The following is a 25,893-nucleotide window of genomic DNA, read 5'->3' on the forward strand; positions in this document are numbered from 1 at the left end:
CTGTTAATTAATTTTTAAATAATTTTGCCAGTGTGGCCTGTAGATGATACAGCCTCCTGGTGGTACAACAGTAGCATTGTAACTTTAAAAATATGTATATGGTTCCTGACATGAACTAACAGTTTTAATTATGTGTCTTTTCTTTTTTCCTCCAAGTGACTCACAAAGGTTTTCATCAGTGTGATTAATACAGTGTAAAACTAAGCAACCTGTGTAAATATTAACCTCTTTCTCCTATGCAATTGTTGAATCCTGGCATTGAAAATTATTTCATTTAGAATAATGTCATTTTACAGATGAGAGTACTTTACTGGCATTACTTGTTTCTACTAACAGAGATACAAAATTTACATCAAGTTTAATTCAAACAACCTAAGGGTCCTTTGTAATAGTCTGTGAATTACATGCTGCTCTTATGCTTGCAAAACCAACATGTATGGAAGTCTATTTAGTCACTGATTTTAACCCCCTAAAGCAAGACACTTTGATGGCTTCATTTTGGTTTTTTTTTCTATTTTGAAAACAAAAAAGCTTTGTGACCTTTTATAATCCTTAAAGTGATCAAAGAAAACCCCAATGTGTACGTGGTTATTTTCATTTTAAAATAAAATTCATATTGGCGCCTACTACGTCAAACATTCAAATAAAATACAAATTCTCACAGTTTTAACTTACATCAAAGATGGAAATCATTGTGTGGTTTTGGAAACCAAAGCAATTCCAAGATAGACACAGTTGGAATTTTTTTTATTTGACAGTGTGTTTCATACACTTGGTAACATCAGTGTGAAGTAGAGTGTACTTTCTAATGAAGAAGGGAATCTTTTGGAATTAAATTCAACTAGGTGATAAAGTTACATACACTTGTAATGGGTTTATACAGTAGAAGTAAATTTTAAGAATAATAAATTTGCTCATTTTTGGATATGTATATAGACTACAAAGAACTAATTCTTCAATATGTTGTTAGTAATGCAAAATATCTTGTATATTATCCTGCAAATGTAATAATACTTGTATTTCTTTTGGCAGGTTGTCAAGTTGTTAAGTAACAAAAGATCTCAAGCTGTTGGGATATTAATGTCTAGCCTTCATTTAGACATGAAGGACATTCAGCATGGTAAGTCAGACAACTATTGATTATTCTCAGATCACATCATTAATTATCTGGAAATGCTAAATATTTATATCTTTTTATATATAAAATAAATTAATATGAGGCCTTTTTAACACGATTTTTTCTGAAAATAGCTTGTTCTGCACTTATATTCCCCTTTCAGCATCAGCTGTATAAGTGGTATATAATATAGACACTTTGATTTTTGGTCTTTTTGAGGAAGAAAGAATGTGTTGTTTATTTTAATTCAGATAACCTTGGGACATATCCAGAAAAGTTAATTATAGTGTTTAATTTATTTGTTTTATAAAATAGTTCCTATATTTGGGTTAGCACAAACTGTGGCATTCTTTCATCTTCAACAGCATTTTTTACAAAGTGAGATCTTCTAGGGGGGTGTAATACTTTTCACATTTATGGTAAGAGACAGTAGTGCAAAAAGGTGAAAAGTGGAATTGCATTTATATTCAGAGCATCCCTTATGTTTCCCAAAGGCTTTGGATAGATTTGAAGCAGATTGAATTATCCTGTGAAGTGCCAGCCTATCTATTAAATAAATGTGGTTTCAAGTATAACACAGACTTCATAAATCACAAAAACATCTTGTGAACTTTCTAGGCTACATATTTACGGCCATGCATTCAGTTTACTATGGTTTGCTTATTTTGCAAAATTATTCATAAATAGGACAAATTTGAGAGCACTCTGTCAGCTAGTGAGTAACTCGTAATCACAGTTTTAAGGTTTTATTAAACTGTTTTGATGGTTACTAGACTTCCTCAAGCTGAAGCACTTAAGATGGTAGTCATAGAGCAAGGCGCCAGTGCTGGCGCCAAGAAGTACTTGGTATTTCCAAAGCTGGCAGATGTAGTTCAGTTAAGTCATAGAGCAAAATCTGAAAACAATGATATGGTCCTTTCCTTCAGTCAAATATTCAACTTGGTTTCAGTTAATAATGAGAACCTTATGAAAAAAGGAGTCCGCCTAACATCTGTGTCTGTGGTAAAGCCAACACAAGTTCATTGAAAATTTGCTTGCTTAACATGCAACACTAACAATAACATGGCATGAATGTCAGTAGTTGAAGGGGTCAAACAATATTATTCTTAACCTTTATCCTATTACGATATTAAGCACACATGATCATCTAAGAGCTGTGTGCAGATTTTGTATATTCCTCTTTCAATAGCTGTTTTCTAAAACCAAGTCTTTGCAAAAGGGAATTTAATAGTTCTTTTTATTCCCTTGCTGTGCAGAAGTGATTAAACAAACACAAGACAACTTTTTCATGGTGGGGGAATTTGTGAAAATGGTTGATGCTAGAAGTCTGTCTTTTTTTTTTTTTTTTAAGAACATAAAACAGGCATGGAGAAAATGTGGCGATGAGCAGGAAATATTTGCATGGTGGGGGCAAGGAAAATAGAGATATTGCCCAGAAGTATTTCTGGCATGAGTCACTTCATGCAAGAGGTCTCTGAGTGATCTAACCATAGAGCCCATGTAGAAATTATAGAATCAAAACCCCAAGTATTTAGCTTTACCTTTATGTATGAAACATTGTTAATTCTTTACTAAAAATAAAGGTTTTACATTTTGAGTGCTATAACATTTAGGATTTTCTGCTGCAATTTGATCATACTAACAAGAATATACACACAAAAATTCAAATAATGATTGAGTGCCTGCACTAACAAAAATAGTCAGTTGATGTACTTGCATCTTTAATATTAAAGTTGTATGACAATGTTTACAGTAAAAATGTGATCAGTGTTTTTTATCCCCTAGCCCAGGGGTAGGCCTCTTAGTAGTGGTCTTGAGGTTTTTCCATGTTTGATGTACACTGACATATAAATTTACACATGTCTCAGTACAGTACAAGCAATTGTTTTTCATAAATAAGGAATGCAGTCAAATGAAACTTTCCTCCACCCCCGTCCTGACAATTTGTAGTACCAGGTAACTCATAGCTTTCTTGTAAATATTCCCTCTATCAAACATAAAGCATATTTTTAGGATGCAGTGTTTATGGAAATCACAGAAAAGTTTTTGACTGTTTGTTTGTTACTGGCCTCAGAAAGGCACCCAGAAGGAGAGAAAAACTTTCAGTGCTGAGTGTGTTTCTTGTTTTGCATGCAACTTGCTGTGTTGTATTTTTCTGGTGCCTTTGAAAAATGTTTAAGTTCTACATGAACAGAAAGGAAAACAATTATGCTGGGTACTAATCCACCTAATAAATTTAGGATTTCAAGTTTTAAATCAGATTGTGTTTAGACAAAGACTTTAAAATAGCTTGAGACCTGGTGAAATGTTGTATTTCATGTCTTGAATTTTTGTTCTTTGGTTGATGTTTTTGGTATCGTTTTATTTGCTTTTTAAGATAAAAAATACAGATGAAATATTGTCCACAAGAATATTGTCTGCATATCCGATCACACGTGACGTTTAATAGAAGATCTCGGTATATTGTAATACATCTTAAATAGTTTTCTTTTATTATATGGTTGTTAAGTGTCTGCTTGCAGAATTGCATTTGTCTGCTTCCAGCTTTGGAAATAGGTTTAGTAAGACAAATGCCCAGAACCTGTCTGATTTAAAGTATTTTTACAGTATGGATGGATTAGTTGTAATAATCAGAGCACATTTGTTCTGTACTCTAGTGTGTCTTTCTAGTAGTGCTTCAAAGTTTGCTTGGTTAATTTTTGTTGTTGTGGGGATTTTTTTAGTAGATTCTAATTCCTAACAGAACTCCCATCTATTTTATGCAGGCAAGGTTAGAACTGTAAGAAATGTTGGTCTCTTTAGCTGCTGTGCCCTTTCTCTGTTATTAGTACAAAAATGAGTACTCGTGGTTTCTCTGATTTCACGCAAATGAAAATTCAGTGCCTGGGGTTTTTTGCAATCATCTATCAACTATGCAAAACACTTTATCCAGGCATTTTGCTTGCTTTTGTATTTTCACTACACCACAAATATCCTTTATCCAGCATTATGTTCCCACTGGAAATATTGCTGTATTTGGCTGCATGATATGGCCAACACTCGAGAAATGCCAAACAAGCACTTCTTACCTCTTTTTCCTTTATAGTTCAGATTTTCTTCCTAGAGAAAAGACTTGGGGTTTAACATTAACATTTTGGGGAGGGGCATTTCTTAACATTTCAGAAATGCAAAGTGTTCTCAGATGAGGGCACAAGATTCTGGTGTAACTGTATAGAGTAACCTATGATGAACACACTATACATTAAAATATAATTACATGTTAAGCCTATGTCTGCATTTAAGGACTGTGTCTTGTAAATAAGGTATCTTTGTTCAAGCTGTCTGTCAGCACTTGAAATATAGCAACTGTTTCACGTTGCAGCCATGGTGCAGATAAAAATTTGTCAGTGCCTTCCCCAGTCCCCTTATTTATAAAGAAACAGTGTATCTTCCTCTGTGTTTATAACTAGTAATAAGTGCAGTAGGAATAGCAAAAAGTTCTGTATGTGTGTAAAAATAGAAGGAAAGAATTAAACTGAAGATGTCAGCCAGGAAAAAAGGCAAATTTGATATTTTGTGCACCTAAATATTAAATTTATTACACAGTGGGATTTTAATCTAGTATTTATTACATGTATGGAAGTTATTCCTTGGCACATGAAAATTGTCTTAGTTCTAAGCATGCCTTGTAAATGTTGAAAGCAACAGTTTCTCAAAAATGGCATACGCAGTTCTTTGTCTTTTGAAGTTGCCTGTTATCTTTTCCAATTGATTAAGTTTCTCTCAACAAGGTTTGTTACTCCAGGGACTGTGCTGCTACAATACTCTTAACTATTTTTCTGTAAAAGTTTACATAGCACCTTGTGGTTGCCCTGGCTTTTTGGAAGTTGTTTGGAGATTTGTGCCTCTGAATTTTGGATGACTTTTCATTTTCTTCATTCAATAAGTCTTTTTTTTTCCCCTCTCTCTGAGACACTGGTAGTCTGCAGAATTTGATGGAACTACCTGTGCCACTCTGATATCTGTAGGGCGGAAAAGAAAGGGAAGGCCAAGACACTGTCTGTTACAGGCCTCAAAAAAGAATGAATTAGGAAAAATAATTACAGAAAGGGCAAGAAGATTCACCTAACAGCTGGTAAGAACCAACCCTGTAATCTGGATTTGAGCTTATTTTACTGGAAGATGTATCTGCAGCAGAGTTTGTTCTGCTAACAGCAGTACAACTTTGAACAACAAATATATCTTCTGCCCTGAATTCAAGACAGATGTGCAGGAAGTGAACATACTTTAAATGTTAGGAAGAAAAAGAAATGTTTATTCTTAGTATTTGACTATTAGTGACAAAAGAACTAGAAATCTTGGGTTTGTTTTCTTACTTGACCACTCACACTGACATGTAGAAATGATGAGCAAGGTGAGACTTTGTCAGAGGTTTAACTAAATGATTTCACTAGAGAAGGATGATAAAATGTCTCTTACACTGCATTATTTCAATGTTCTGAGCACGAAGTATTAATGTATTGAACTATTATGTAGTATAGGTCCAAGAGATGCTCTAAATGGCAAGCAATCAGGAAAGAATGACAGAACATCTGGAAAATAAGACTCAGGATTAGTTTACTTTATAGAGAGTCCAGAGGTGATCTGAGCATTATTTATCCTAACAACGTCTGTGTACAAGCACAATCATTTGAAACTTATAGTACCCATTCTTCACAAATATTTCAGTACCTTCCTAAAAGACATCTTACTGATTAAAAAAGTTATGAGGACAAAACAATACGTGATTGGATCAAGTTATCTGACCACTGTTATACTAGTAAGTATAAGTAAATCTGCTGCCCAAATTTGTTATTTCTGTCCATTTAAGTTAGCAGGGGAAATGTTGGCTGTAGGATGATATGCAGACCTTTTTTCTGTTAGGTGGCAAGTTTGTATTTCTTTATTAAATTAATGATAAAATTATTGCAATCAGTGCAGGTAAATTACAAAGTCTGAAACTTTACCTGTCACTTCAGGTTTATTAGTAGAGAATTGGATTCTTTAAATGTTGCTATTTTTCCTAAACAAATATTGTGTGTGCAAACACCCAAAGCCTTAACAGATTATGGTTTAAACTTCCCCTCTGATCGCCTTTCCAACACCTATTTAGATTCTTCAGAGACATCTGTACCCAAGTACAGATTGGTTTAATTCAGCAGTTTTTTGTCTAGTGCAATTTCTGAAAACTTTACACCATAATTCTGAGTCTTATTTCTCTATTTCTTCTTGACTATATGCTACTATATTCATTACATCATGCCTGATGTTAGATTGTATGCTTACATGTTTTATTCACTTATAATTACTTTACAAGCTCCTATTGGGAAATTATTGGGAAGGAAAACAAAGGAATACACAAAATGACTTCATAGAACACAGGCTAGAATTAAATTAGAGTGTCACACATATGTATTGATGCAGATGTTTCTATTGCTTTGATGCTGTTACTATGCCCCTGGTGTTCTGTATTGAGCAGTGATTTTGGAGCCCTTGTCTGGCCATTCCTGTCAGATGCAGCTGGGGACAAAGGACAACAAAAGTCCTTGGGGACAGGCGGAGTTTCCAGTGGAGTTTCCAATGGATGTGACATGAACCCCTGAGTTGTGGATGAAGGTCCTGAAAACTAGCCCTGAGTATTTAAAGCATGCCTCTAGTCCTCTTTCTATCTTCTAGGATTTTCTGAAACTTAGTTTACAGCAACCAGAGGTCAATAAAGCCATAGCAACAGCTGTTACAAGAAAAATACAACTTCAATTACAATTTTCTTTTAATATATGTACAGTAAATCAAGAAAATGAAAGAAATATTAGTATAATCAAGAAAAGAACTGAATCTTTCATGTCATATGACATTTACATTTAAAAACAAATTTATAAAATTATAAACTTTTTTTCTATAATAGAAAATGCATTTTAAAGAACATAAGTTTAGGGGTCTAAATGAGGAAAATAATATTGAGTTTTCTTCACAATATTTGAATCAGCATTGACTAATTACTGCCACATTGGACAGTTTGGATAATTAAAGATTTTTGTTGTTGTTAAGAACATATGAATGTAATTTAATAGAGAAGTTTTGTAAGAAAATGTAACTGCATTGTCTGTTGTTTCAGTTGAAACCATGGGTTTTTTCTTGCAAGTCTGATCTAACTTCGAAAGTTAGAGAAAAGTTTCAGGAACATTCTTTTCTCCCAAAATAAGCAAAAAAATCCTGTACTGTTATTTCTTGTTTGTGAACTGTATACTCACTCAGAAGAGGGATGATTACAAAATTCTTAGCATAAAGGCAACAAAATGGGTGCTGTTAGCATTAGTACCATGTAAAAATTGGGTGGCAGGAGGGAGAGAAAGAGCACCTTGTCTCTTTTATAGCAGAAGTATTTTGCACTTGTCATACTCTTATACATTGCTGAACTACATAGAGGTTCTAGCATTATGAAAATTAAGAAATCCCTATTAATTAAGACTTTTCAATAATAGTTATATATTTTTTTATTACATGAAAAGGTTTAAAAGAAAAGGATGTTTGCCACAACACTTTGATTTTTCATGCATTTGTTAGACTTGGGTACATTTATACATACAAAAAATTTTCATTCAAAAATTAATGTCATTAATATGTATATAGCTACTAACAATTTAAATACAAGGTAGTTAAAATGGGGACTTAGTATCATTGCAAGAAAAGTAGGCAAAACTTTTTTTTAATATTCAGTGTACATATAACTGTATTTTTATTGGTCTTTTTTAAAAAATCAATTAAAACTATATGTTATATTTGATCAAGTGGCGATCTATCTAGCTTTGTACCTGATCATCTCTGTAGATAATCATAAAATAAAAAGCTAAGGTGAGTGGCACTGACCGCTCATCATGTAATTTTTGTAGGTCTCTTATCTTACTGCAGTAGTACGCTTCAAACTGAGAAGTTTATTTGGAACAGCCTTCATACACGCTATCTGTTCTTCTGATTTTTCCTTGTCACCACTCTACAGCCCATGATTCTTTCTTCTCTTTGCCAAGGAGGTGTCTGGCTGGCTCTGCATGCTGCTCTCAAGATCTTTGTGCACCATATGCCTGTGCCTAGAGGTCACATTGTCTTCTTTCAGGCTCTGTTTTTTTTCTGTATTGCTTCTGATATTTTGTTTGCCCTTCACCGCTGCTAATTTTTGAGCTTATGTTTTCAGGGAACTATGCAAAAAAATCTGAGTGTCTTTTTGTATGCATCGTAGGACTTTTACAGTCTGGGTTCTTTTTTTCCCCATCTACTTTGCATGTATTGACACTGAATATTTGAGAGATCCCTTTATATGTGTTTGTGGTCAGCTTTTAAGTGGTGTTACTATCTGAGAACACTGACGCCTCATGTTCATTGAACAGCACAGTAACCTGTAGAAGTCCTAGTAAGGCTTCTTTGACACAAATTTCTACTTTGAAATCTAATATTTCATTTTGGTAATTAATTTTCCTTTTTTTTTTTTTTGAGCAGGTTTTGGATTTTTATTGGGTTTTTTTGTTTTGGTTTTTTTTGTTTGTTTTGGTTTGTTTTTGGTGTTTTTTTTTTGTTTTGTTTGTTGTTTTTTTTTTGGGTTTGTTGGTGTGGATGTTTTGTTTTTTTTTTTTTTTTTTTTTTTGTTTGTTTTGTTTGTTGGGGTTTTTTTGGGTTTGTTGGTGTGGATGCTTTTAATCCAAGCAGATGTTTCCTCTTACACCACAACAGCATAGTTTTTTCTGTAACCTTAGGTAAGGATAGTGAAGACCTTTTGCAAATTCATTATTAACCTGATTATTCTTACCCAGACCTTTATGGGCACTCCATTAAAGCAGTACTACTTAATTTGTTGTGAGTGCCTACTACAAATTGTGTTACCTTGCTTTCTCTTTACATTGGTTTAGCTGTATGTTCTTTAAAAAACCTGTTCTTCTGTACAACACATAGGCATTTTCCAGGCATAAAAATCAGACTGACTGGTTTGTAGTTTCCAGTATCATCTGAGGAATCCTCTTAAAATTTTTATTTGTATGTTCCGAAGCTTGTTCAATTTGAGACAGTGCCCAAAACATATCACTTGAGAAGTACAGAACTTGTCTGAGAACCTCTTTGACCTTTTCTGTGGTTGCGAATCCTTACACAAATAGTTTGTTTAACCTTTTCTGATTCTCTTTCTTTTGTGCTCTTTTTACAGCCAGATTATCTGCATGCCCAGCTGTTTCCTGTCAGGCTTCATACATGTGATGTGTTTGAAAGCAGTTTTATTACCAGTTTTATGCATTTGGCAAGTTGGGTTCAGACCTTTTTGTTCTTGTCCAATTTACATTGAACTTCCAAGACTTTGCTTTTTGTTTTCTTTGGCTGATTTCCACTTTTGAAGAGTATCTTTTATTTACAGGTGTCTTCCATGCTCTTATACTTAATCATATATGTGATTTTGAGGAGTAGGAATACTGAGGTTGTGAAAAGACAAGGGAGGGAAAAGGGTGCATTTCAATTTATCAGTTGACTTTTTTTCTCTGTGGCTCTAATGAAGTGTCTTTAAGCTTTCTTCTGACCTTCAACCTTTCTTTAGCCTTTCAACTATCCTCTCATTTTAAGCCAATTTCTGGTTGTAAAATCTAAATTTATCGTGTTACTCCTACAAGTCTTATTCCCTTATCCTATGGAGAAATTTTGTTAAAGGCTGGTTCGGCATCTCCAATCGCTTTGTACTTTATTCAGAAGTCGATCAAGCGTTACTTTGCCTCTTTTGGTAAATCTGCCTAGCTGCTTTGAGTAATAACTCTGAGGCTGTAAAATTTAGATTTGAATGATTGCTCAAGAAATATGGCTAACAGATTAAACCTTATGCTAGTATGTTTACTATGTGGCATACTGGCTTACACATAAATGGTAAAATACCATTTAGGAGTAATTTTTAAACTGCTTGTTGAATGATCTGTAAGAGGGCACTGACTGTTTTTTCTGTTCAGGCGAGAACTTCCTCCATAGGGACCGCTGTACATCTTTTACACCCAATTGCTTTATCTTAGCCGGCTAATGCTCCCGTCAGTACTCGCTGCGCATCTTCTGCTGTGTAACCCTTTACTGCACCATGTACAGCCTTACATTGTTAGCGTCACGCTGATTATCGTCCTTCTGTTCACTCGGAACAGCGATTACACCCACCAGCAAGTACAAATCTTCCCTTTGCAGATGCCAGGTGACTCACACATCATTCACCCAGCCTGGCCTTTCCCCGTTGAGCTCGGCTTACCTGAGCCGCCGCTCTGCCTCGCCTCCCTGCCTCAGGCCCGCTCCGCGCTCCTCGCCGGGCGGGGCGGTCGCGGCCCCTCGCCCATCGCGGGGCTTTCGCCTCCTGCCCGGCCGAGCACGCCCGGGCCCGGTCCCCGCTCCGGCAGCAGGTGGCAACAGCGGCCCGTGCTGCTGCTGCCGCCGCCGGGAGCTCCGCCGCCCTTCCCGGGAGACGCCGGCCCGGCCGCCGGCAGAGCGGAGCCGCTGCCGCAGCGCCCGGGAGGCGCCCGGCCGGGCGAGGCGCTGGGCCCCACGGCACCGTCCTCACGCAGGGAATAGCTCCTTTAAACAGTAGCTCCGAGTGCGAGGAAGAGAGAGCATGATTCGAAGATGGTAGAGTGGCTTGTTTGCTGTGTCCATGCATCATCCATGATAGGGAAGGGTAAGGAAGAGTGGCGGAGAAATAATGGTTTTTTGCTTAGTCTGAGTGCCCCCTGCTCCCCATGCTGCAGTCAGTATGTTGGTGTTCCTGTACCTGTCACTTTATGAAGTACCTGGATTTCTCCTGCTTACTGCTTTCTTGTCTTTCTCTTGCTTTGCTGTTATCCACCTGCAATGAGAGATCAGGTTAATTTCTGGTGTTCTGCTGTTTCACATGAAACCTCCCCAAGCAATGGGTGTGCAGTTCTGTTTCAGTGTAGTGTGTTTTCAGTTTAGTGCAGTCGCAATTGCTTTTGCTACCTAGACACAAAACATAGCTCAGTGTTACTGAACTGAAACAATATTGCCTCCTATAACCTTAAAGTGAGTAGGCCAAAGCTAATCATTATATTGTAATAAACATACATATGTGGTTCCAAATAACTTCAAGGGTTTTTTTTCTCTTAATGTATGTATTTTGGCTTTTTGCATACATGGGCATTTGGTTTTTGTTGTTATCCCAGCCTTATTTCCTTGAATTAATACCAGCTTTTGAGAAATGCTTTGGAGTGTGAAAAAAGATGGAAGTTAAAACATACACAGGCATCCGTCTGCACTCAGCTATCACAGTATTGTGATTTGAATTAGTAAAACTGTGTCATCTGTCATGTACCTAGCCAAAAATCTTTTTGCCTTGTTTTCATAATCCCACCACACTTACAACGTGGTGTCACAAGATCATTACATCACTTTCTTAGCATCTGTGCCTCCTTAGTACTCTAACTTCAGAATATTTGGTGAAAGGCTTAACGTGCCTTAATACAATGAAATCCCTGGTGTGTTTATCCAGACATCAGACAGGGCAGACATGTAGAATACTAGGCAACAATAATATGCTCTCTGCAGTGCCAAAAATAAAATTTTAATTTGATTTGGAGAATAAATTAAGAGTATGTGAATTTTTTTCAGTGAGATACTACCACCATTTCACAGAAGGAAAAAGAAATTTAGATTTGAGAGAAAACATCTTGGTTGTTTTGTTTTCATAGTTCTGGACCAAGAAAATTTGCCTTTTGGGTTGTGACTGAAACAGTTTCTTGTACAGCAATTATAGGCAAAGGAGGACCTGCTTTGCATGATGGTTGAAACCCTATGTGTTTCCACACAGTGCTTCCTAATTCTGCTAGTATGGATAGTGATATCACACCCAACTGGCTTGCTGAAACCATAAGCAGGGAAAACTTGTTTCTGAGTGGCAATAGGTGTCTTCATGGCTAAAAGAACTTGCAGTGCTTTCTGTTGTAAATCATCAAATAGTAACGACATTCCATGTAGTATGTGGAAAATGCTTGAAGCTTGCTGATGTTAGAAAAGACTGGTAGAGAATTTCAGAGAGACCTAGCAAAGGGCAGACATGCGGTTCAAGTCTAGGTTCTTAGAAAGAGCATTCTGAGCGTTTAGTCTGGCTGCTAAATAAGGCGAGTTATGTAATATTGCCTGCTAATTTCTGCCTCGGGCTAATAGTCTGTATAAATATGAACATTTTAGCAGTATAAATGATCTTGAGTTCCAGCTGAAAATATGACCCTTCAACCTTTTGCTTTCTTTGAAGTTGCTGAAGGTTTTGCAGTTGGCTTTGGTGAGTCTAGGATTTCATAGAAATACTTTAAGTGATGGAGAAGTCCTATCCCATGAAACATTGTTCAAAAGGTTGATTTCTCTCACTTTTAGCATTTTAAATATGCTTTCCATAGTGAACTTGCCAGATTAATTTACAGATACCCTTCATTCTTTCATGCTTTTGGTCTGTGAAATTACAGAGCCGTCTACTTTCAGGTATCTTGTCATACAGGTATGTAATCATGTAGCTTCTTAACTTTGTCTAAGTTAAATAGATCAAGGAATTCAATAGAAAGACAAGTTCTTGAGGTTATTCTGCTGTCTCCTTTGTTGGTCCTTTTAAAACTATACTGGTTCTAGCTCTAGCTCAAAACTTGCTTTAACTTCTTGCCACTCCTTGAGAGTTTTAGATTAGTCATTGATCATGATTACAAAGAGTGCAATTAAAGCAGTTCTTTGGGTGAGTTTTGATCTGCTCAGCAAAGAGCAGCTCTCCCATTACTGTTGCCATCTGGATTTCATTGAGGATTAATCACTATTTTTAATATCTTTATTTTCAATGTTGATAAAGATATTTGCACTAAGCTGGAAGCACAGTCCTATGAAAACCTAAGATATTCTCTCTTTTGTGGTAATGTTTCAAGAGCAATTACATTTTCAGAACTATGAGCTGGGCAGTTACTAGCTCATTTAGTGTTGACAAATAATTTAGTGTAAGTATTCTAAATTGCCAACCAGACACACCAGGAGATCCATTAACTATGCACTAACTATGGGTAAATTGGGAGAAAAAAAGCTAGGATCCTAAGTTAGCTGCTTACTGCAGAGAATCTATTATTTGGAAAAAAAAGTGTGTCTTAGGTGATAGCCTGATAACTTTATCAAATACAGCAGTTCACTAGTGAATGGTTCCAGATAAATTTCCTCTTCTTCCTTCTCCTCCTGCATTTGGTTTAAATGTATAATTTATAATGAGCTCCCTAAAGCAAGAAATAAAAAGCTTGTCTCTGTTTGTGGACTGCACTTCTCAGAGTTAGACATGACTTTGTTTACTGTGAACTATTCTTATAGAAATAAATTAGGTAGGATTAAATCAAAAGCCAGCAAATTTGAATTCTGAAAAAAATCCACACATAATTCAAAGTCTCAATTAGTTTTGAAGCCTGAAGCTTCATTTGTATTCCAAATAAGTGTTGCTAAGTTCTTCCATTTACACAATCACTGGTAAAATTAGCCTGGTCTTAAAGCCATTGAAACCAATATTGAAAGGCATTACAGCCTATGTGGATAGAAAAGAAAAGTTTAACACACAGGAAACCCAAATTTTATGTCACCTGAATCATTAATTTAAAGCTACAAATCGTGTCTGTCTTCAGACAGATTGATACACAATGCCAGACCTACTGCATATGTGCTTTTGCAGTTCATGTGTTTGTACAGTTTGTTTTTATAACGTGCACTGTAAATACGTACTGACACATAAACATCCCCAAAATATATTCCTCAGATATCATGTTCTAGTAGTCTGCCCCCAAAAAATATATACTTGACAGGTATGACAATCTTTCTTTTGAGAGCCTCTAAATGAAATGCCTGTGGCATGCTGTACTACCTTAACCAGAAAGTGAAAAGGCTTAGTACAAACTGATACTAAAATAAAAGCCAAGGGGCATTGGGGTTTTTTATAGCAACAAGTACATTTTCTGTAACAGAAATCTTATATATAAAACATACCTATATGCCAATATTAATTTTATATTAAAATCTTGTTCTTGAAACACTTTAAAATACATTTAAGGGTCAGGAACCTAGTGAACAACCCCCTACTATAATCATAAAGCACAGTTATATATTTTTTAACTTATTTAAGTGTGTATTATATAATTAGCATTTGTATACTGTTAAGCCTTCAGTAGTGTTTTGGGAGTTATCATAGTGATCCTTTTCAGTTTGCAGAAAATCTTGAATCGTGCCGCTCAGTCTCGCGCTTCAAATATACTCCCCGATGGCCAGCCCCTGGCAGGTTCATTGAGGCTGTTTGCTCCTCTTATGCACTGTAGTTTAAAATACGCATAATCTGGTAAAATGCCAGTCTTTTCTCAACCTTCCTATATCCCACACCCATGTTTTTTTCACCTGCCAAATTCAAACAAATCTTATCTAAACAATTAAGATAAGCATTGAAGTAGTCTCTATAGTCAAATCAGCAAACCTCTCAAAGCCAGAACTGAAATACAATATCTCTAAATTAAACAGTCTACAATGGCAATCATGTTTGTATTTAAACATTTTATTCTGAAAGGATTACAGCATTGCTCTCCACTTTTTTTTTCCTGCCTAGACAAGAAGGCGACATACTGAGTCAAACAAAATATATTTGTTCTCTATGAGCTGAACTTGCGCACTTTTTGTAAACAAACTGTATAGGTGTATGGAGTTTGACTTCACATAATCAGTAACTGCTGTCCTTAACAAAGTAGGCACTTGTTTGAAATGTATGTAATGTAACTGTTTATATTAACTGTGTACAGCTATATAAAATCTGGTGATATATTTTGTTGTATGTGTGAATATATATTTACACGTATGTAGAAAACCTCTATTGATACAGTTTTTATGTTAGTTAGGGAACAGAACAACTGTCTACAAGTTGTCTAAAAGTTGAATTATGTTTAGAAGAGAAAAATCATGCCAAAGATTCAGTCGTTTCAATGAAGTCTACTTTTGTTGCTTCAAATTTTGCCAAACACATTCATACTTAATTGTCTCTTATTGCTTCCTAGAAATATGGGTGCACGTCCTTGAAGGTATTTAAAACTTTTAAGTAATTTGAAAACAGCCTAAAGGAACAGCTCAACCTAATCCATGGCTTCTGCTTGGAAATTTAGTTTACTGTTCTGGTTTCTTATACAAGCTTTAGATCAAGGTGAATTACTGCCACAGTAAAACTGTGTGCAAGCAGTTCTAAGTGGTGTCTTGCCTCTGATCCATGCTGTATGTACCTGTGTTGAAGCTCCAGTCTCCCTAGTGCTTTGTGCACTTTAACATTGTCAGGATGAAAACTTTGAGTATATCTCAATATACAAGTATATCACAAAGGTACTGAGGGCAAGAACGTAAGTAATAATATGAAATTATTAATTTATGGTAACTCAGTGTGAACATACTCCACCTACTAATTTTCAGTGGGGGTGGTTTGCAAGCTATGTGAGTCATATTTAAGAATTCTTTTCTTTCCCTTATTTTCTGAGGATCTTTAAATATTATACAGTCATGACCCTTGTGGGATCGCCACAATTTACATTAGCACAGGGACATAAGGTTTTAGCACTTTTGTGTAAACACAACATTTATTTCAAAGAGCCTCATTTGGTATTTAACTTTCTGCATTAGAGGTTCACATTTCTTTTACTAAAGATAAAGAAGAATCCCAAGAAAGTAGCAGTAGTTGTCAAGTTGTTGGAACTATTACATATAAAAAATATTACCTTGTAAATTTTAGATGAATTATGTCAAAAGTGATATGGGAGAAAAGGAAAAAAACTGGAGTGTGGAGAAAGGGGGGCAGGATTGGGAGGTGGGGGTGGGAAGGAGGGGCTAACCAAGGGATATGAAGTTTTGAAGTTGTGGGTTTCCTATGTAACCAATAAGAGCCTGAAAGTTTTGCAGATTAGTTTATTTAAAAATATAAATACTGAGTATTTGTTGGATGTAAATCTGGGTTTATTTTGCAAGTAGCTCGATGTTACATCCAAACATAATCTTTATAGGAGCAAAAGAAGTCATTGCAGTTTGATCACCTTCTTAGGCTCTTTTGGCTCTTTTGTTGATGAGAATACTGATGCAGGTGTTTTGTCTTCTGCTTCTGAATTGAGCAGTTCAGCTCTCAGTCATTCCAGTGAACCTGATGAAATTGTTTGCATTGAAACTTTTTTTTACATGTGTCATGTTCCATTTTTCTCCAAAGACATCTGTCAGAGAAGGCTTCCATTCTGTATTCACAGATCAATTCTGTATGTATTCTGTATCTGTTATTTTTCTTTGGTTTTTTTGATAAAAGCATAAGTTGATCAAGCTATATATCATCTGACTTGTTTTTCTTGTATCAGAGTTCTCCAATTTTTAAGGTTTTGCCAGTATACTGATTTTCTAATGGTGTTGGATTTTGACCACTTTGAATTTACTGCCTTTACATTTTTCTTGAGGAAGCTATTGTTTGTAATTAACTCAGAAAAACAATTAAGGAAGATCATTCAAAGTGACACATTGGATGTGCTCACGTACTTATGTGTCTTTTTTTTTTCTTGCAAATACCCTTTTTAGATAATTTAAAATAATTATAAGTCCTGTGAAATCTGGTTGAATGAATTTTAGTGGTACCACTCTGCCTAAAAAATTATGTAGCAGTTTTGAGGCTCTAATTATATAAAGCTTACTGTTTCTATATTTATATATATTGATATAGGTTCTTAATAACAACAGAGTCAATTTTTTGTTGTAAGACTGATTGATGCCTTTTCAGGTTTTTTTACTCTTCAGCTTACAGTAATATTCCTGGGGTATAGATATTTCACTGGAGTAGAGATATCTGGGGATCAAAGCCTGGAAAAAGTACCCTGGAAGTTGGAACTTCTCAGTATCCTATAATCTTTCCATGTTAGAGTCTCATGAATGGTGTAACACCCCAGATGAGTGCCACACACAGAACTGTGTGGTAAGAGTACTGTGGTTAGTTGCTGTAGAAACAGGAGGTCCTTCACTCAGTGAAGAAGAATAGATCTTCCTTTGTATTTTGCTGTGCTGACCATCTGTTTCTGCCATTTGTCAGAGAAGTTGTGAAGTCTTGCAGAAACTGCTGGTGTTCTTCTGGAGAAGGAGAGCAGATGTGAGAGTGAGGAGGCAAAGATGTGCAGGAGGAAAAAAGGAGTGGCCTCTTGAAGCAATACTGCTTGGTTTTTGGAGAGTCACAGAGAAGTCAGTTGAGGTGGAAATCAGCAGGAAGGATTTAGATGGATGGTTTGCTTGTTTGCATCCCTGAAGGATAGATCTGAATAGGGCAGTACAGGTTCAGATGTGATTTTAATTCAGCTACTGCTTCTTTATGAGGACGTAAACTGTAATCTGTTATCAGTCAAGTGGGATTTGGAAAATGCTTAGTCAGTTTTTTGGGACACAGCGGTGATTCCAGGAGGTTTCAAGAAGGAGATGCTTAATTTTAGATGGAGTCCAGAGACAGAAAAGCTTAGGAAGCATACTTGGAAAGGCTAGAGAAATTGAGTGTGATTTGAAACCTGCCCTGAGAAAAGGGAAGGCTAAGACTAAGAATTCAACTGAATACCACTTTTCTGGAAGTCATCCATATGTGATTGTGCTAATGAGAGTTTTATGACACAAAAGTTGGATCCAAAGGGTCTGGTTTATAACACTTTTTTTCTTTATGAAATTCTGCTCAGTGGGAAACTTTGAATTTTGGCCTTTTCATTTTAAAAGGAAATTCCAAGGCTTTGGACTTTGAAACAAAATAGGGTTTCCATGGAGTACCCAGGTGTAGGAAGTTGTCTTTTCTCTAACAGCCTGTATAAATGGTACTGTTGGTGGATTTAGATTCATAGCCACAGGGAGATGTAGGTTACCTGTGTCTGCGTTGCCTATTGGCTTTAGTTTAGTGGCAGCTAGTAGTTCATGTGCTCCTAGATATATGAATATCAAGAGCAGTGATCTGTTTAACAAAGGAAAAAAATACAGCAACGTCCTATTAGAGTCTTCCTGACAATACACTGGGCATCCTGCAGCTTCCTGCTCATGGTATTTTCTCATATATTTCCTCTTCACGATTACATTTGCTGTCAATAAGATTGATCTTGTTGTTGGATTGGTTACTGTCTTGCCCTGAAGACTTGAGGGTGGTGATAATTTACTGTTTGGTTTATTTTTTGTATATTGCTTTGTTGTTGGTTTCTTTTCAGTTTTTTGGTTTTGTGGGGTTTTTTTGTTTGTTTGTTTTTGTTTTTATTTTTAAAATATGTCTCGGTTTTAAATTGTCTTCTGTGTATATGGAAGATGATGTATCAATTTTCAGTTCAACTATGCCTTTGAAATGATCATGTGCCCTAATCTCACTTTTTTACATATGTTGCTCACAAGCAACATATCCTCCTGTCAGGGGGCGTAACTTCTACTTGAAAATCTGTTGACAGTAATAAAAATAGTAATCGTTGTCTCTCTATTTGCATTTTTCTTTTGTCTTTCTAGCTTCAATCTAATGTCTAAATTGGCTTTTCTAATGTGAGATTATATATATATTTTTTAAATTCAGTTTATATCGTAGAAATACAGAATGGAAAGAAAACTGTTCCATTCTGCTATAACTTTAATATTCTACCATTAAATAGTAAGATATGATTTCTGTCACAAATATACCAGTTTAGATTTCTGCATAGATTGTAACCCAAACAGTGATAGTATCAGGAAAGCTGAGGAGCAACAAGAGTTCCCCAAACCCTTTGATTTGGCTATAAATCCTTTGAAATTTCTTCTTCTTCTCTGTTATTTATAGTATCAACTAATCATTTGTGATTGATCCCCAACTCTTCATTTTACTAGGTGGATTTTTTGTAGTCATCTATTGACCCTGGCTTGTTTAAATGGAAAAAGAAATTGTTGGTTTGTAATTCTGTTAGTTTTTTTCTGTGGGTGTCTGGACATAGTTGGTTCAAATTTGATTTAATCATATCTATATATTTATGTATATATACATAATAATATATATGCAGCAAATAATTTTACAGTGTTAGGGCTTCACAGTGAAGCTGGTTTAATTGGCAGCAATGGCAATAGGAATGCAAGAAAATAACAAAACTGAGATCTTGACAGTAAGAACTAAATTCATGGGTCTGAAGTGATTAAAGTTCTTTCTGTTAGAGCAAAAGCCAATAGATATTCTTTACATTCATAGTAGTAAAGGCCAGGAAATTTCAATGTCAGCTTTGAAACAAGAAAAAATCACTTTCTAAACCAGTGACATGGGTGAAAATATCCAGCATCTGCAAGACTAATACAAACCCTTCTCCAGTTGTTTCCATCAGAGTATACTGGAACTGCAGCATGGCTAAAAATATTTTCATACGAGGAAATTAATCTTTGTCTGTGTTTCATCATTCTATTGCCACCACATATGGAATCTTTTGGTTAGATATTTGTGTAGTCATGCTGATTGTAGGGGGCATGTTTAACTAGTAAGCTTGGCTACATAAGGAGACATCATTGGGTTTTTTTTTTCAGTTCAAATTGCCTAGATAATGGAATTAAATACGCAGTCATTCTGATTTATGTTGCCAGCTATTGTGTTCTTTAGGACAATGCTCCAGGTTTGCCTAAGAACAGAAGCTCATATCCTCACTCCTCAGAGTATGGGGAGCATGCCTAAGGTGTACATGGAAAAATCCTAGTGAGATGTTGGAGTGCTGCTTATGAACATAGGCAGGTTTAGATGAAACACATAGAAATATATTTCTCTTTGGAGGCAGAGACTTGAAGGATATATCCTAGGATCTAACTTCTCCATGTCCTTGTCTCAGACTGATTTGTTTTAAGCAGCTCCCTGAAGTATGTACACTCTTCTGCATACCTGTTTTGTTGAAAGTACACAGACCTGGCACCATTGTGTTTGCCAGGCGTTCTCTTATCTCCTGCAAGCATTCAAACAAAAGTGTTCTATTGCTCCCTGAGTAATCCGTGGGTGATCTTAACATTGAGCAAAAAGTCAGGGCAGGAACTTATGTTGAATTTCTTAGTGCAGGAGTGGACAGTCTCTGGGAGGAAGGGGGGTGGAGTAGGGAGAAGACAGCCACAACTCCAAATAAATAGCTGAAGGGTTGTAAGTGTGTCTATACATGAAAACATTGCATAAGCATAAAAGTGCTGAAATGTTAGATAGTATAAACTGAGTTTCATAATATATCCTGTGTTTTATAAAGCTGTTTGTATATAGGCTTTGATGTTAGTGTTTTCTTAGAGCTCTCAAACCTATCTTGACCCAGTTTCTATTTGCATGCTACTTTTAGTATCCAGTTCTACAAGGCAAATTTGGCACATTTTTAAGCATACAGATAGTCTTATTGAGCAACAGGGCTTATTAAATACAATGTATAATACCGTGCCCTGTGTAGAGGGCATCTTTAAGTCTCTGTTGCGACAATTATACTTGGATGAGGGAGGGAGGGAAGTTTAAAAATACCCCAAATAATTAGTAGCAGATTTTTGCATATGCCCCCTACCCCAAAAGAAAACAAAAAACATGCTGCTTCCTGAACTGTTAACTGTTACATAGGCTGCTACATTGCTTTCTGGTAAGGGAAAAGTAGAAAAAAAACCCCATGTTATTTCTGAAAAAATAAAGAACTTTTCAATTATTTTTTGGTTTAGTCCTAAAAGTTAGCTTTGTGCTCTGCTTAGAGATACAGTGTGACCTGCTTAGTTTAATCAAGGTCAGCACTTTTTTGTTTATAATTTTCTTATACTGCAACTAGAACTATGTCTCAGGCCTGGAAAGGGGAAACATGATAAGTCCCAGACTCAGAGTGCTATCTCTAGATGGCAATCAGAAACACATGAGCTTGAATTATATTCTGTAGTCTTTAGGTGTATACAGAATTTCTCTGTGACTGTTAAGGACATGGATTTATAGGACAAAAATTAACTTGCTGCAGGGTCTCTCTCTCTGATCAATGTTGCAATTTCTAGATTAATCTTACCTGGGGAGTCATTCAGCTTATTGTACAAGTACACTCACACACCACTCACACACAAACACACACAAAGCCCATTACTGAAAAAGGGTACAAATTAATGACATGCAAAGTAGTAAAAGTCTGGTGTAATATGATAAAAATTATTCATTGCCATCATATATATTCGAATGCAATATTCTAAATTTCAAGATCTGGATGAGGGAAATTTGATTTATATAGCTTTTAAATGAATAGTCACTGTGCTTGCAAAAATATGTAAGAGGAAGACTGAAATGCACAATTTGAAAAATAAATCTTCGTATTTGCTGAGAACAATTTTTCAATAGTTAGCACAAATATTTCCTGTGCTTTGTGAAATGTTTCTATAACAAGTGGTGGGGGGTCAGGGTTCCATTTCTCTATGTGTGTACCTCTTAATGATTTTTTTTTTTTAATCCAGGTTAGGTAGTAGAAATCACTCTATTTGAGCTGGGGGTTTTTGATGCTGAAAAAAATACAGTATGTGTGTGGCGCCAGAATTGGTTGGGAACAGGAAAGGCATATTTTGTATCCATGCTAAATGTGTCGGCTTAGTGCATAGAAGACTTGACCCTTGTCAGGTGTTTTGAAGTTAACTGGCTGACTTATGGATTAATGAGTTTAAGACTGAAGTCAACCAGCGACAGGAATGAGCTTTGTTGTGTGAGTGTGTGTGTGTGGCTGTGGTGCAGATTTACAAATTTTTATAATGCTTTCAGCTGGACCATGAAAGTCTGATGTAAAGCTTATCTCTGATCTCTGACTATGGCCATACTTGTGGGATCATGTTTGTGTGTTTGGGGGGAGGGAGATGAATTCTTTAACACTTGACACCTGGCTCTGCCAGGTTTCTAGCTATACTATACTGCACTATTCAAGGCATTAATAAAGTTAAAACTTTAAGCTGTATGACCAGTAGGTCATAAAAAACTGTTGCCCCAGTATTGTGACCAGCTTTCTTTCACAGCTGGATTATCATCCTGAACAAATAACTCTTTTTTCTTTTCTCTTTTTTATAGCTGTTGTGAACTTGGACAACTCTGTGGTTGACTTAGAGACGCTGCAAGCCCTCTATGAGAATGTGAGTAATCAGAGGAAGTCCATAAAATGTAGGAATAAATGTGTGTCCATGTGAAGGTATTTTTACTTGGCATCAATAATATCCAGAAAGCTTGTAGAAGAAGTCCCATTTCGAAGTGACTTAATTTTCCCCAAAAGCAATGAAAATACCAAGTACTTAAATTGCATTTATTGCCATTGTGTGTTTTGTGAATTGCATGTATTTCTACATAAGTAACATGATCAACTTCTAAATGACTAAACAGACATTAGTTTTGGTCCTTTTTTGGCTTCTTGGGTGTGGCAGTCTTTGATCAATAATACCAAACTTTATGCTCCACACCTTTGACTTCACTTTGTAATTTCATTAATATAAAAATACTGCTAACCTAAAAAAAAAAGTTTTGATAACAGAAGCAATTCTCTTTATGGAACTGGAACACTTAATTATTGTTGTTTCAGCGATTGTTCCAAAATAATTTTTACTTCTTTGAAATGAAAATAATCTCTCTAAGATAATGTAATAAAAAGTAGTATAAACTTCCAGGGGCTTTCTAAATGTCTGATAGTAATAATAAGATAATTTTGGCCTTTAGGTATGTAAAATCAGGGATTCAGAATATGCTCAAGCATGTTCTACAACTTGACAAAGCCTGTCGCATAAAAAATTCAAAATGGTGTCTCTTAGGAGTGCGTTTCTGCCTTTGGCTGAGGCCAGTGAACATTACCCTGTCTGTGAGTGCAGTGCCTGAATATGTGGAGGTCTGGCTAGACATCTCTTGAAAGAGTGAGGAGGCTTTCTCTTTACCCTCCAAAGAACTTGGAAATATGAGATGTAAAGCTGTGAGCCACAGAATGGCATTGAAGGCCAGTGTATGGTATTGTACTAGATCCTTAACTTCCCTCATGTAGTTTTGATAATGTTAATTAATTTAACACCTTTCAGATGTTTGGCTTTTAGACTTCAGCTTTTAGTCATCTGCTTTGGAATGACTTGATGGTTTATGAAGTCCTTCTAAATAATCCACTTTGAGGTGCAAAAAGAGAGACGGTAAGCTCTAGTCCACTTTACAGAAAAACTGAGGAGCTAAACAAAACAGAAAAAAACAAAAGTCAGACAAGAGCTAGAAAGGACTTTTACTATTCATCCCTGAAGAACTAGGTTAACCAACACGGCTCAGGAAGATAATGATCAAAAGAAAAACCTATTCCAACAAAACCTATTCCAAATCTCTATGAACACTTTGCTTCTTTGCTCCACAACATTTCTGTTTTGGCCTATGATATTTTACTTTAAATTACTTTTAATCTGCTTCCTTACACAGTACATATATATTCCATACCATACAGTTTTTAGCATGCAAAAAATTTGAATTAATTTTATAAGTTACATATGTGTGAATGTGAGAGATTTTCTTGTGGGAAGTATGGAATAGATGCTGCAGTCATAATCAGTTTTTGCATACTTCTCTTTCTTATTGTGAACAATTTTTTTTTCATGTCGGTTTGAAAATATATTCCTCCTATGTTGATAATGTACTAAAACTTTTCAAATGTTTACTAAATGTCATCTCTAATATACTTCAGAATCCAAATATAATGGATTATTTGCAAATTTGCAGTTCATTAAAATAACCAAATGTCATTGTGTCCATTTGGTAATTACCTTCACTTATGATAGAAAATGTCTAGGAAATATCCTGATTAAGGAAAATACCATGTGTAAATCTCAGGAAAGACTCAAATTTTTGAATGTCTAATATATTTCTTTGCTTTGAATAGAAAACAGACAAGTCCAACTTTTTTATATTTGTTTGGGTAGAAGACAGAAAAAAACCAAAACCACAACCAAAAACCAAACAGATTGCAGGAAAAGACTCCGTTTACTTGGATAGGATTTTATAGGGGGACGTGAATTTTAATCCTGGATCTTCTTTTTGATGAAACTCTGTCTTGGAAGAAGCTTTCTTTTTAGTTAACTTTTGTTTTCTTTTTTTCCTTTCATCCTTTTGTCAGAACACTTCAGACCTTGCATTTTCTTCCCTTGCTAGCTTCACTAATTATAACAATATTGTTCAATAACTGTTGTAAGTAATGGGTGGTACCAGAGAGCCTGGCATGTTTGATTCCTCCCTTATTTCTCAATCTCATCCTGTGTTGTAAGTGGGAATAACTTTGCAGCATTTACTTCGTAGCCATTTACTTAATTTTTAGTTCTTAGGGGTTTTTTATTGGATTGAGGTTTTTTTTGCTGGATATTTAAATACCACTGTACTAGTCTTCAGTCTTTCTATTTGATCTGTATGGAACATATGGGAGCATTTGTTTTACAGTCTTCCTTCAGAATGTAATAATTTTTTTTCTGATTGCATGTGTCTGGCATAGTGCTTTCCCTTCTTAAATGTGAATGAAATTTGGGCAGTCTCCAAACCTAAACACACCCTAATTTCAAAAGCCACAGTCGCGAGGGTTCAATTCCTGTTTACTGAGGAATTAAACTCCTGTTAAACCACAAAGATATTGTATATATCTTAGTGACTTTTTATAAACTAAGAAGCCCACACCCCACCAAAGACCCAAGCCCTCAATAATTTATTTAATATTATTAAGTAGAATTGTATTAAGTGAGAAAGACCATGTTAGTGCAGCATTGTACTGTACAGTCAAATAGCTCTTAGGTGTGGCTGTGTAGTTTGCTTTGTGAAGAGTTGTTTAAATACGTGTTGATAATTAGTAATGTATCAATATCTAGACAGTTTTAATAGGAGACTCTTTGTAGATAAAACTACATGTGGAAGTGTTACTTAAATATGCTTTTCCAAATTCTCTAACAATGCAATCAGGCGATAGCTATAATTAGAGAGAAGGCAGGTAAAATTCATTCAAATTGCTGTATGGTGTCAGGACATATTGGTTGTGATGAGACATGTAGCAACTGGCAAATCAGTGAATGTTTCCCTTGAAAACAGATTGCCTCAGCAGCTGGGGTTGTAGCTTAAGTATCACTGAAACAAGGTATGCTGCTTCTGCTTGCATCTTTGCTATATCATGAAAACAGTTGTATAAAAACGGATTAAAAATGCTATTGAATAATTTATTATCTTTCGTCTATGAATTTTCCCTTTTTACATCACAAAAGAAACACGTATATTTTCATAATTAGGTTCCCACTAAAATGACCACAGTGTCTTTATCTTTAAAAGACTTAGGTCAATGCTTTCAAATACCTCAAAATGCCTTTACAAGAGAGAAAGGACATCCAGAAGTCTGAGTGCCTGACAGTTCTCTGCCATTAAGATTCAAACTGTCTCCTCAGTTATTTCTTGTGATTTGTTTTTTCTTATTTTAAACTAGCAATTACAATGTGATGTCTTTTTGGTTTTTTTGGCAAAGCCTATAAATTGTACTTGAGTTCTGATGATCCAGCTTGAAAAGAATATGATATTTATTATTAACCAGAGTATCTCTGTATATCCTTGTTTCATCTACTGTTGACAAAATTTCTTAGACAACTCACTCAATGTTTTTGAAATATATAACACAAACTTTTAAAGTCAAGTTTGCAAAAAATAAAATTCCATACATTTAAACTGATCTAAACTTGGAGCTAAGGTTCTGTTGTAAGGAAAGAAAAAACTAACCAGGAAATGTATAAGATTT

At 35.6% G+C, this 25,893-nt stretch overlaps 1 protein-coding gene across 2 annotated transcripts in view; it reads left to right on the forward strand.

Annotated features, from left to right (window-relative positions):
- The window catches only part of FMN2 (formin 2), a 159,070-nt gene that overhangs the window by 65,798 nt on the left and 67,379 nt on the right, over nt 1–25,893 (forward strand). For both annotated transcript variants that reach the window (XM_039707424.1, XM_039707425.1), the window contains 2 exons: nt 1,033–1,120; nt 22,194–22,255. In XM_039707424.1, the coding sequence (XP_039563358.1) occupies nt 1,033–1,120; nt 22,194–22,255 (150 nt within the window). The remainder of the gene's footprint in view (nt 1–1,032; nt 1,121–22,193; nt 22,256–25,893) is intronic.

This window comes from Passer montanus, unplaced genomic scaffold (assembly GCF_014805655.1).
Source record: "Passer montanus isolate IOZ18808 unplaced genomic scaffold, ASM1480565v1 scaffold2, whole genome shotgun sequence".
Lineage (NCBI taxonomy): Eukaryota > Metazoa > Chordata > Aves > Passeriformes > Passeridae > Passer > Passer montanus.